We start from the raw sequence: 13,267 nt of genomic DNA on the forward strand, positions 1-13,267 counted from the left end.
GCTTCAAGGTGGTAATGGCAGGTTCCTCCCCAGGTAAATTATACCTCCTATTCAAAGACAAGCTTTAAATCATTCTCTGCATCCCTCTTGTAAAGTAAAACAAACAGCATATGACTAGTTTCATGTATCCAAGGTCTGTTTGTCCTTGTGATTCTTGAAACGCAGCCCCTGCAATGCCACATGAAAAATCTTTATTTTGGAAACAGGCTGCAATTATTTACGCTTTCCCACTGACCTCAGTGGAGCTTACTTCTAAGTAGACATGCACAGGATTGCACTGTTAGGGAAGTTTCATTTGGGATCTATTGGTCAAGAAAATTCTACTGGGCATTCTCAAGGCCTCTGGATCCCAATGATTGGAAATAAAATATTTTTTTATCCCAACTGATCATAAATTTCAACCTTACACATCAACTATACAATGCAATAAAATATTTGTATTTGTTGGGAAACAGATGTAGAGCATAACCATGAATTCTGAACATACTGAACTGATGCCACATAAAACAAGGATTTCCAGAAAAATTCAGCTAGTGTACCTAAATACAAACATTTATTATTGATGTTCTAATCATGATTTTGCAATGAACTTTTAAAAATAAGAGTCAAGTTCTTGGTCTGATTATATGTAGAAGGGGCAATTGGCATATCAGGGTTATTTGTTATGGACAGTTGGTTTTGTATATGGATGTTGTGAAGGTTTCATTTCTGACAGCTACAAGCCCAACCCCTGCTAATCCATTTTCTGTGGGTGCTGGGTAGTATGGGGAAAATTAGTAGCTGGACATGAAAATTCTTATGCAAGCTGCTTGGAGTGTAAAAAAATATAGATTTGAAAGCTCTTACACAAGCTAAATCTAATGCATATTGAAACACACTTCCTATCAAAATCAATGGAATAGAAAGATGGCATCCATATGTGCATCCAATTCTTGCATAGACGACTTCTGTATTTGGTTGCGTATTTCCATGCATATCTGATTTATTCCCATGGGACATAAAAGCTGGATATTTGAGGGTATCTCAGACCATGAGGTTGCAGGGTGGGAGATGTTAAGGTGAAGTGACCGAACAGTAAACAGAAACAATCCCTGTCCACAGAAATAAAGACATCCCTAGTTTATGTGTGTGTTTTGTGTTTGCATTTTTTCTAGCATACTTCCTGGCATACTTGTGATGTATGCACTGCATGCAATCACAACATTGCATCCCATTGTGCATGTGAGGGGAAGGCTTGCCTATAATTCTTCTACCTAAATTCTTCTACAACAAATTTTATTGTTTTAAATTGTTTTATGGTGGGTTGTACATCGCCCAGAGTGGCTGGGTGACCAGTCAGATGGGCGATTAATAAATTTAATAAATAAATAAATAAATACCTAAAGCTTTGTATATGCAGCAGGATTTTTCATTGAAACTTTGTATGAAGGAACATACATTCAGGTATGTGAGCCCCCAACCTGCAGCCTAGAAAAAATAGGTTGACTTCCTCATCTGCTTTTTGTGAGAACTAGGCCGTAGTGTTATTGAACTGCGTGGGATTTTATTTCCAAGGAAATGCGTACAAAGGATTGGGCTACAAGTGTGTGTGTGTGTGTGTGTGTGTTGTAAGAAGTTATACGGAAATTACCCGTAAAGAACTTCTATTACAAGGGCAGGAATAAGAATCCATTACAGGGTTACTCGTCCAGAGATTTTTGTTTAATAAATTGCACCTACCTACGCGCACCCCTTCCATTTTCGCCTCATTCTCGACGCCGAGAGCGCGCGCGTTGCTGCTGAGTGCCCAATTGCCTGCGCCTTGCTCGGTTTTTGTTTAGCTTAGCAACCGCCGCTCCCTCCCTCCTTGGGCACCTGGGCGAGGCAGAAAGTCCAGGCCCAGGCAACCGCAAGCCAGTAGGCTCGATTCTCCTCTTCTGACGGCGGGGCATCGCGGCTTGCACCGACCCCGCTGCGGGGCGGCAAGAGGACAGCGCTTTTGCAAGGGGAACCTCCCTGCCTCCCTGAGGGAAGCGGCTGCTCTTGGCTTTGTGCCTTAGAAGACGCAGGACCTTTCTTGGGGGTGGCCGGCGGCACCATGAAGGTGGCGGTGCTCGACCTGGGCACCGTCTTTGCCAAACTCTTCAAGCCCGCCGCCTCTTCCCCTCCTTACTCGCCCGCCACCACCAGCGCCCCCCAGCCGAAGCCGCTGCTTCTCCTCGCTCCCTCGCCGTCCCCCCTGGACGCCCCGTCTTTGCCCGCCCGCACCGCTGCCTTGGCGTCCGCGGGGGGCTCGTCTGCCCTAGCGGCCCCAAGCCGGCCGCTTCCCGGTGGGGGCCGGGCTGGGATGGCGGCGAAGCCCCTCGGTGGCGCCAGCGGCAACAGCTCCCCTCGTTTGGCAGCGGCTTCTTTGGCGAGAGAGTCTGGCGCTTGGGCAGCGCCCGCGGGCAAACAGCCGCTCTTCGTCACTCTGCCCGACATCGGCGAGGAGGGCGCGCCCGACGCTGACCCCCGGGAAGAAGCCTCCGCGCCCAGGCAAGTGGGGGAACGTGTGGGACACACACGGCGCCAGGCCTCCCGGTCTCGGCCTCAGGCGCGTCCTGGGTGTGCGATACCGCCCCCTGAACGCCTGGTAACTTCGTGTCCATGTAACTGCTGGACAAACTGCTCGTCTGTATTGCCTTACCAAGTGGTGAGGAGGAGACCCTTACCCCACTTCTTCACTTGGGGTTCTGATCTCGTGCAGAAACGTGATAACTTTTCCCTTACCGCTTGGGTGGTGAATAAAGTGGTAATATACCACACTATGGTAAATTATTATGTCATCAGTGTGCTTGGTGCTTTTACTGAGTATAAAAGGGCAAATTATCTTCTAGATGTTGACCAATATATGCGCCTCCATAGAATTCTGTAGTTCGTATCCAGCGTTAGCCCTACTTAGAGTAGACCCATTGAGATGAATGGGTCTTGAGTTAGTCGTGACTAATTTAAGTCTCATTCATTTCAGTGGGTCTACTCTACATAGGACTAACATTGGGCACTACTCCAAATTTGAAAGAGACTGTCCAGCTTTATGGGGAAAGTTCTGCACCTTGAGGTAAAGGTGTGCTGGGTAACTCAGTTGGAGAGGATGGTGTATGTGGTCAGGAAGGCACTCATGAGATTTATTGTATAGGTTATGCAAGCAAAGATTGTGACGGGTCCTATCTATGTATATGGGGAGTGGGAGCTGTTTGTCTCTAGGCAGTAAAAAATTCTGGGAGAGAGCCGTTGAAGGCATCATACTTGTCTCAGTTGAACACTGTTGTGAATTATGAACTGAACTTCTGAATTATGCAGTTTACTAGTTCACATGCTTAGTGCTGATGGCTCAATTAATTTTCTCATTTTGGATAGAGACAGACAATAGCTTTTAAGAAAGAGGTTTGAGAGAAGTGCTACTTCCTGTGATGAACACGGGTTTCTTTTGATGCATTGTCACCGCTAGTCAACAGTTGCTGACGGGTTGTAAAACAATACAAAAATCTGTTTGCCACAGAGAAAAGTGGAATGAGTATACATACCACAAGCAGTGATCCTTATCTCAAACTGCCTCCAACTCTCTGAAAAACAACAACTAACTCTTGGTTGCAGCCTTTGATTCTCTGCTTCTGAGGGCCAAAACAGACATTACTTTAAATGTATGTCTAACAGCTTTGTCATCTTTTCATTTTTAGTCTAGTGTAGGAGCAGGGGGCTGCATACGGATCTTAAAAGCCCCCCTACTTCCCATGCTAAGCACTTGATCCATATTGGAGGCCCTGTGCTTATTCTAGAGCAGAAATGGGGGGAAAAGATGTAGCTTCTAGACAGACATTTAAAAATAACGTCTATTCCGGCCCTCAAGAAGGTGTTTTTAAAGAACTACAAAATGCCTTTTGTACATTTGAGCTCTTTAACTGTGATGGTAAGAAGAGAAAGTTTAGCTCTGTGATGGACACTAGGAATCTAACTGAATTCTTACCTCTCCAAACTTTAATTCCAAGGCGTTTTTGGAGGAAGCCATCAGTGGTTCAATTGGTTTAGAACTGATCCATGTTTATAATGTAGATAAACCCTGAAAGTCACCAGCTGGGAAGAGAGTATGCTGTCCTTCCGTACTAGTTGGACTAGATCTCCTTTGTTTGGGCTGCCAAAGAGTTTAGGAGTGTTTAGCGCATCTGATTGTGACCATGTGTAACAACTCTTGGGCCCTGTGTGATAGCAAATCTAGCTTCTTAGGGCACAATCCTATGCATCTTTAGGCAGAAAAAGCCCTACTATAATACAGCATGCTTCAGCCAGCCATGCTGCCTGGGGCATGCTGGGAGATGTAGGACTTTTTTTTTTTTTCTGTCTAAACATGCATAGCATTGTGCCCTAAATGTATGTGAGAAGTTTGAATCCAGCTTTTGTGCCTTCCTATGAAACAGTACTGGTCCACAGTTCTGTCTTTGTAGTTTGGGCTTGAAAAGCACAAGGACTACGTGAATCACCTTCCACTTGGGACAACAGTAGTTTATTTACCTGCAAAGTTGTTGATGCAGGAGATGTGTTCAGCAGCTGCTAAAGCAGAGAGGACAGCAGTGATGGAATACAGTGGATGGTGAAATTCTGTTAATTCTGTTAATTTCCCCCAAGCAGGCAAAAGATTGTGGGAAGCAAGATCCAATTCACAAAACCAGATTAGCAAGCTGAAATGTATGTTGATCATATGTGAACTGAGTTTGGGTGCAAGAGATCAATCATGTGATTGCTTCACTGTGTCCAAATCCCACCCACCCCTACAAAAAAATAATATTTTAGAGCAAAAGCTTTGGTAGAATACCCCCTGCCCCCAGGGAGATCCACATGCATAGAAGCCTTCTGCATACATAGTTGTTAGGGAACAGCAAGACCCATTTGGATGTATGTTCACACTGCAATGTTCATCTGGGCCCTATTGAACTAATTCGATACATCTTTAGATATGGAAGGAGATGCACATCTCCATTGGAGCCAAAGTTCTTGTTATCTATGACATTGCCTGTAGCTACAGTTGGGTTGGAGCCAAAGTGTACATCAACAAACTGGGGAGTTGGGGATACTGCAAAGCATTTGCATAAGCTTGTTGACATTTGGTGAAACTTAGTCCTAAACCCATCACCTGACTTTTCAGAAAAACTTTCTGTATCTTGCAGATTGTCACTGAGCTGGCTGGGGAAAGGGATTATCACCATTTCCTAAAGTAAGCTGCTAGGGCATAGTGAGGTATTTCCACCTCTGAAAACTCCATTGATAAGAGGAGGAAGTCAAAGGAGGAAGAAGAGCTGTGTTCGCACAAAAAAGTGGATCTAGTTTTATTGAACTAGCAGTTAGGTTGGCTCAGCTGCAGAGATGGATAGATTACATTGAAGATCAGTATTGAATTGTAGTGGTTGATTAGGCACTTGTGAAGGTTTCTCAGCATATTTTCTTTAGTTAGCAGTTAATATTTTTTCCCCTGGAAGACCATGGTAAGACTGCATTGGGGGTTTACAGTTTAAGGGCCCAGTTTCTACAGTGGCTCAGTTAGGCCGATCATGTGTTGTCTCAATAAGCCAAGATATGAACAAACCTATGCACCCAGCCCCTTCACACTTCCATTCATGGTGTGAGCAGTCGAATCAGGAAGTCTCTAATTAATCATAATTCTCCATTTTGTCCAGAATGGGAAATGATCATGATCAGCTTCGGAATAAGCCAGGATATTAAACCAATTTCTGAGATGAGTAAATTGGTATGGCTCATATCATGGATGAAAGATTAAAATAAAGGCTATTTTTTCCAACTGTGGCAACAGCAAATAAGGTGAATGTAACAACCTTGATATGAATAATGAGAAAAACAAAACAAAACAATGTTATAACAACAGTTACAGCATTATTAATACTTTATTACTACATAATACTTGCCTGGGAATCTGGGATAAATGCAGGCAATTATTGGCACCTAATGTATCTCCAGTGGCATCTGTAACTAAAGATGAAAACTTTAACTTAGATGGACATTTGGACAATTTTAATAAATGTTAAAGGAGAGGAACGAATAAGTATCAGAATTGGATATTGGGTACCTCTTTTTAAACTTATGAATGGGTAAAAGAAAATATGTGAAAGAATTTGCCAATTTATCTATCTATCCAGATAAAAAGTTTTTTAGAGAGACAAAGGTGAAAGTAGGATTTGCTTCAGAAGAGGATTTTGAGCAGTTAGTAAATTCAAAAGGAAAAAAAAAGCTTTACCAATATTACATATGTATTGCAATAATCAGGGCAAGAGGAAACAGTTTACATTAAGAAATGGAATGAATATTTACAGACAAATATTCTAAAAGGAGTTTGGAATTTTGTGTTTATTAAAGGTTCTTGTTTTTTGGTGACTAGTAAATACTGAGAAAACTTGAAATCTATAGAAGCTGGTGTGTGTGTGTGTGTGTGTGTATGTGTCCGTGTCGGGGGGGAAATTACCAAGATCTACTAGAAGAAAAACTGCCTTGGCTGCTTGTTTTCTGGCAGGGTTCAGGATGCCGTAGTGGCTTGGCTATTTATCTCCCAGTTGGTCCAGGTTTGGATTGCTCTGCCCATATATTTTGGTAAATAACAGCTAATTTTAATGGGCAGTATCCACTTCGACACTAGTGTGAATATAAATTATGTTGCACTAGTATAAATGACCTCTAGTGCAGCATCAGTAGTGTTGGTTGGTGTGACAGATTTAGCTGGAAAACCTGTAGTGCTAGCAAATGCTATTGGCATTATGCGAGAGGTTGCTCACGCTTGCGCAGTGTAGTGTACGTTAGCACAAGTATCGAATTGGATACTGCCCTATATGTATATTTGTGAAGGAATAATGCATTTATAGTAAAGAAGAAAGAAAAAGGATATGAAGCCAACTTCAAACTATGGTTTAATACCCAGGCATGTTCCAAAGCTGGTAACTATAGTTTCCCATTTTGGATGAACTGGGCAACTGTGGTTAATTAGAGGCTTCATGGTTTAATTGCTTGTGCTGTGAAGGGAGGAGCAATCCGAAAGTTGGGCTAACGTACATTACATTGTGCTAGCATGAGCGACCTCTCACACAATGCCAGTGGCATTTGCTAGCATTACAGGTTTTCCAGCTAAATCTGTCATACCAACCAACACCATTGGTGCTGCACTAGAGGTCACTTACACAAGTGCAACGTAATTTATATTAGTGCTAGTGTCGAGTTGGATGCTGCCCATTAAAATTAGCCATTAGAACTTTACAAAAATATATGGGCTGTGTTCGAGGGCAAAGGCTTGATCATATCTTGGTTTATTAAGCTGAGATATCATCCAAACCAGGCCACTGACTTGCTCTGGTGGTTCCTGATCAATCCTAATTTTGTGAACATCAGTAATATATTTTATTTTCAATTCATTCTGAATTTGTTTGTCCACAGTATTATAATGAAAGGGATCTATTCATTAGTCACAGTTTCAAAACCAATTCTAGCATTTAATTTGCAATTCTGTTAGGAAACACAGTGGGCTAAATCCGGATGTAAGAATTATTAATTTCAGTGGGTCTGCTCTAAGTATGACTAAGTTTTGTTCTTTATACATTTTAGTCTCCCGACATAAGGTTGAAAATACATATGTTCTACCAAATACTCAGGTGTATTAAACTGCCCTTCAGATACCCTTACTTGATACACTACTCTTGTTGTTATTACTTTTGCTTCAATTCCTTTGCATGTGTTTAATAGAAAACCTAATATTTTATTCATATTATAAAAGTATGTAGTGAACCTGCATTGTCTGCCTTTTAAAAAGAAAAAGATACAGAAGAAGGAATAAGATATGCCTCTTGGAAGAAGAAAGGCTATACCTTCACATTAGCATTTTTTTAATTAGACACTTCCACTTAAGCTTTTAGAAGAAACACCTTAATGAAATATTGATCACTGCAGTCTTCCTTCCCCTGAGTCCCAATTCAAGTTTATCTAGACTCCCATATATGTTATTTTTTACAGTCGTTAGTCATGTATGGAATGCATCTGCTCATCTGGTTAAGAAAACCTTTAGAAAGACCACTTGCAATTTATTAAAATTAAATAATATTGTAACTTTTTGGTCAGAGCTTAAATAAGTTATATCACTGAAGTCTTTTCCTAAGCTGATGTGGCATAGATACTACCAAAATACCTGAAAGACCAAAATATTTTAAGGGTACCATCCTATGCACACTTAAACAGAAAAAAGGTCGTACAACTCCTAGCATTCTTCAACCAGCATGGCTGGCTGGGAGTTGTAGGACCATTTTTTGTAAGTATGCATAGCATTGTGCCCTAAAAATATTTCAGGGGAATCCCTGGCTGTGTATAAACATACCCATGCACAGGTATAGTGTAAGTTTTCTGCCCACCCTGTTCAGATAACTCACATACAGCCTCCAGATGAAATGCTGATTGTCTTTTCCTCTGCACTCCACCACCCAGGCTTCAAATGGGCATCTGCTCTGCCCCCTCTACACAGCCCGTTGTCTTTCTGCTCAAATATAAAACCTACACTTTTTTCCCCTCTCTGGGAAGTGTGGGGAAGTATCTTTATGACTGATGATTTTTTTATGTGCACAGCCCTTTCACCTGCAAACCAGAAGAGGACATTTCCCTTGTGTTTGATCTGGGGGAGAAAGGTGCATGTCTGTCCAAAACACAGTGAGTGCTTGCACAATGGTAGTGCTGCCAGAATTAGGTATGCTTATAATCAGGCATTGTGTAAGGTTGGCTTTTAATCTAGGGATGTACGAAACCCCTACCTGGCTCTGCGCTGGGCAGTCCGCGGTGGGGGGGAGGTGCTCTGTCCCTCCAGCCGGCATCCTCGATGGGGGGGCAGGCACTCCGTCCCTCCCCTGATGGCCGCCATTCGCAAAGCAGCGCGGACGGGAGCAGGTAAGTGCACCGTTTCGCGTGCCTTTCGTGGGGTGGGGGCGGCGGGGACTTCGTTCCGTGCACCTTTTGTGGGTGGGGGGGTGGGGGCTTCGTTCCGCTACAGATTTCGGGGGCCCGAATGCACTAGCATTCGGCCTCACCGAGATCCATCGCGGAATTCTCTGACATCCCTATTTTAATCCCAGTCTCAGCTTTAGTTCCTTATGCCTTGAAGCTCCTTGGCGGCTGCTTTTCCCTTGCAGAGCAGCTTTTGGAAGGGGCAGTTTGCAGGGCAGTAGCAAAGGGTTAACTGGAGGGGAGCTCGTAATACTACTTTCATGCACAACACCCCCCCCCACTTTCCCGCTGCAGGTGGTTCCTGTGTTTCCACTGCATATTCTATAGTATAATCAGGGCACAATCCTATGGGGATAGGCGACCACCTCTGAACTTGGAGGTGACCACCTATCCAGTGCGGGGCAGGAGAAGCATGGAGGGGATAGTCCCCTCCGCGCTTCAGCCACCCTACATTTGTGACTAGACAGCCAATTTTGGCTGTCTAGCCACGGGAAGGTGGAGCAGGGGAGGAGGCTGCTGGATGACACATAGCATGTGTTGTACTGGCATCTCCGCCTTCCCCACCCCAGAACGCCCCCTGGAACACCCCATTTTCACCACTTTGCACTCCTCTTCCAAGCGCGGAGCACGGGGCCATTCTGAGATGCCTGCGAGGCAGCATGGGAGGGGGGAAGATCGGTTCTCTGGGAACTGACTTCGGAGCATGGGCTCCGAGGTCAGTTCCTGGAAACTGACATATCCTGTTGCTGTCTAGCCTGTGACTAGTGGCCATAGGATTGCTCTCTCAGTTAATGAGACACCTTCAATTCCATAATTAGCAATAAACTCACACAGTAGTTTTGAGGCTTGCTTGGAGAGTAATGATTAGGCAGTTTCTTCTGAATTTGAATTTTCCAATGATTAGTTGTGGGAAGGGCTTTGCCATATGCCCATGTTAGTGCCAGGTCTGTTATTGGCCAAATGCAAAAGTTAAATTGCTCATGGTAACATGCTGGTGATCTCTGGGCATGTGATGAACATGTTTACTAGCCCAATCATTGTAGGCAAGGTCAAGACAAGAAGTAATCAACCTAGTTTGAAAACATATGTAACTCAACCCTGAATAGCTGTTGGAGGCATTGGAATAAGAACATAAGAAGAGCCATGCTAGATCAGACCAAGGGTCCATCTAGTCCAGCATTTGTTCACACAGGGGCCAACCAGTTGTCAACTAGGACTCCACAAGCAGGACAGAAGTGCAACAGCATCCTCCCTCCCATGTTCCCCAGCAACTGGTGTACATAGGCATACTGCCTCTGATAATGGAGGTAGACAGCCATCAGGACTAGTAGCTATTGTTAGCCTTCTCCTCCAAGAATTTGTCTAACCCCTTTTTAAAGCCATCTAAATTGGTGGCCGTCAGTACATCTTGTGGTAGCGAATTCCATAGTTTAATTACGCACTGTGTGAAGAAGCGCTTCCTTTTATCTGTCCTGAACCTCTCACCAACCAGTTCCTTCATGGGATGACCCTGGTTTCTAGTATTATGAGGGAAGGAGAAAAATGTCTCCCTATCCACATCCTCCACACCATACAGCACCTCTTATCATGTCTGCCCTTACTCACCTTTTTCCAGGCTTAAAAATCCCAGCTGTTGTAACCTTACTTCATAGGGGAGTTGCTTCAGCCCTTTGATCATTTCAATTGCCCTTTTCTGTGGTGTCTGGATATTTCATGGTGAATCTAAAAATCTGTCAATTTCTTTGTTGCTCTCCAGTAAATCAAGTTCCCAGTATGGCTTATTGATGCTGCCCAAAGCTATTTTGAAATAGGTATGAAATGCCTACTGCATGATCTTAGGTCTCCTTCCTTCGTGATGTGTTCATAATTATTTTCCCTCTTGGTCCTTTGGAATCAAAATATATACCAGTTTTACGAACCTTATGTTGTCTTCATGCTCTGCTTGTGGTCATCCTGGAGGAATTTGACTGCAAATAGAATGCAGGACAAGATAGACCCTTAATCTGATCCATCAGGCTTCTTCTTTTTGTCTTTATGGACATAGTTATATTGGTATCATAGTGCCTCAATCAGTGCTATTGCACAGGAGGGATTGGAAAGCTTACAGCAGTGGTGCCTAATCACAGTTTGCCTCTTCACTGTGTTTCCTCCTTCTCCCCCTGGTATTTCTGGGGATCCTAAGAAAATTGTTGTCATTCTGTATCACTACTTAATCTTTATTTATATATTGATTGCAGTTCTAGCCTGTTCTCAGATCCTCACAATATATAAAATACAAAGGACAATTTAATGGTCAATATAAGATGATACTTACACTCACAATTAATATTTCATATTGCCAAAAAACTTTTAAGTTATGCCTTCCTCAGCCCATATGCTTTCCAGAAGACTAAGGTTTTAACTAACATCCTGAAAAACCAAAGGCACTGAGCCTCCCTGAGAGGGGAGATGAACATGGGCAGGGTGCCACAATGGAAAAGACCTTTGTAGATAACAGTCTAAGCTCTGATGACAATGGTATCCAGAGTAAGGCTTCTCTGGAGGATGTCAGGGCACATGGAGATTCAAGGACTGTTTATGCCTGAAACAGTTTCCGACACTACACTCTGTATTCTTTTGATGATTGTTGGCCCAAGTAAAAGTGCTGGTCTTAACCTTTTAAAACCGTTAATAACAGCCTAGGACCAGGTTACCCCAAGGACCATTTCCTCCCATATAAATCTGTCCAAGTCCTAAGAAAAGTTTAAGAGGCTCTGCTTTCTATCCCTTCACGATAGGATGCAGGATGATGGATACAAAGTATAGGGCCGTTTCCTTGGTGCCACCAAAAGTTTGGAATGCTCTCCCTGAGGAGATCTAACAGTCTCCCTCTCTTTCCAGTTTTAGGCAGATTCTTAGAATGCTCTGCTCTTTTAGTTTGTTTGAGCCTAAATGCTTCTGTTTATAGTTTTAATTATATACTTTTATTATACTGTTGATGCTTATTGAATTAAACTTATATGGTTGTTCCTTTCTTTTGAATACTGTGTTGAGTTTACGTTTTTTTGGGGTTTTTTTGGAAGAGTGGGATATAAATACAAAACAGGACCACCACACATGCAGCAAGTTTGGTTTTGATGAACACAATACTATATAAGTGAAAGTCAGTTGCAAGGAAACAATGCAAGCATCATGGGAATAACTGATGTGATTACAGTGTGCTGTATGTACATATATATTTTCCTGGTAATATTACCCCTGAGGTTCCTTTGCTGTGTTCAACAGAGGCAAGTATATTGTATAGCTTTCAGTTGTAAATACTCCTTTTGTAGTTGATAAAAAACATGACAGCTCTGCTGGCTTGATTTGGTTGCTAACCAAGATCCACAAATATATGTTGGCTTAATTGCCAGCCATTCTTTATGGTTTCCACTGACCCCGCCCTTCTCCAATGTGTGTAGAAGGAAGGGTGTCTTCTCTGTCTTCATGCTGGGCTTTTGGAGAAGTCAGAGCAGTGGAATGTCTTCTGCCTTCTATAAAAGTCCAGTGGTAAGGGGGAGAACACCCAGGGTCTCTGTGAATTACAGGTAACTGGAGGATGGGGGAAGAGAGGTGACTTGCAGAGGAGGAAAGGTGATTTTCTCCCTATTACCTGCGCTTTTGTAGAAGGTAGAGCAAACAACCTTCTTCCCCATGGGCCCTGCGGTTTGCAAAGATTTCAGGAAATGGGATATTTTTGCTGGATGTACACATCAGGGTGTACACATCAGAGATTTTCAGCTATTGGGCGGTATAAAAATGTAATAAATAAATTGTCAGGAGAGGGCCACTTACTGCTCAAAAACTGATGGGTGGCAAGTGGCTGCAAGAGAGAGGGCCTTCTCAGTGGTGGAACTCCACGTATGGAATAAACTCCCCAAAGAGGTTCATCTGGTACCTATGTTGTTATCTTTGTGGCACCTGGCAAGGACCTTCCTTTTCTCCCAGGCATTTTACAGACATAGTTCTAGGTTATTATGGCTGTTTTATGGATTCCTGTGCTATGTATTGTTTGGCATTGTGTTGTATTTTATTCTCTTAAATATTTGTATTTTATTTTAACTGTTATATGGCACTTTAGTTTTCTAACTGTTCGTAATCTGCCAAGAGAACATTAGTTTTGGGGCAGATTAGAAATGTAATAAATAATTAGTAACTCAAGCTGTGTTCAGAAACCATTTATTGAGGATGTTAATATACTGTGTTATCTCTATTCATGATTAAGAGATAAAAGTGGATACCCATGAAAATTCATGAG

The 13,267-nt window shown here is 42.8% G+C and overlaps 1 protein-coding gene across 1 annotated transcript in view; it reads left to right on the forward strand.

The window, feature by feature from the left end:
- The first annotated feature begins 1,852 nt into the window (after positions 1-1,852).
- Positions 1,853-13,267, forward strand: part of FAM149A (family with sequence similarity 149 member A) — a 69,143-nt gene continuing 57,728 nt past the window's right edge. The window contains exon 1 of the mRNA XM_084856625.1: positions 1,853-2,514. Within this exon, the coding sequence (XP_084712751.1) occupies positions 2,078-2,514 (437 nt within the window). The 5' untranslated portion in view covers positions 1,853-2,077. The remainder of the gene's footprint in view (positions 2,515-13,267) is intronic.

The sequence above is a fragment of the Heloderma suspectum genome, chromosome 5, assembly GCF_057233095.1.
Source record: "Heloderma suspectum isolate Gila_16-S chromosome 5, 16-S_ref, whole genome shotgun sequence".
Classification (NCBI taxonomy): Eukaryota; Metazoa; Chordata; class Lepidosauria; order Squamata; family Helodermatidae; genus Heloderma; species Heloderma suspectum.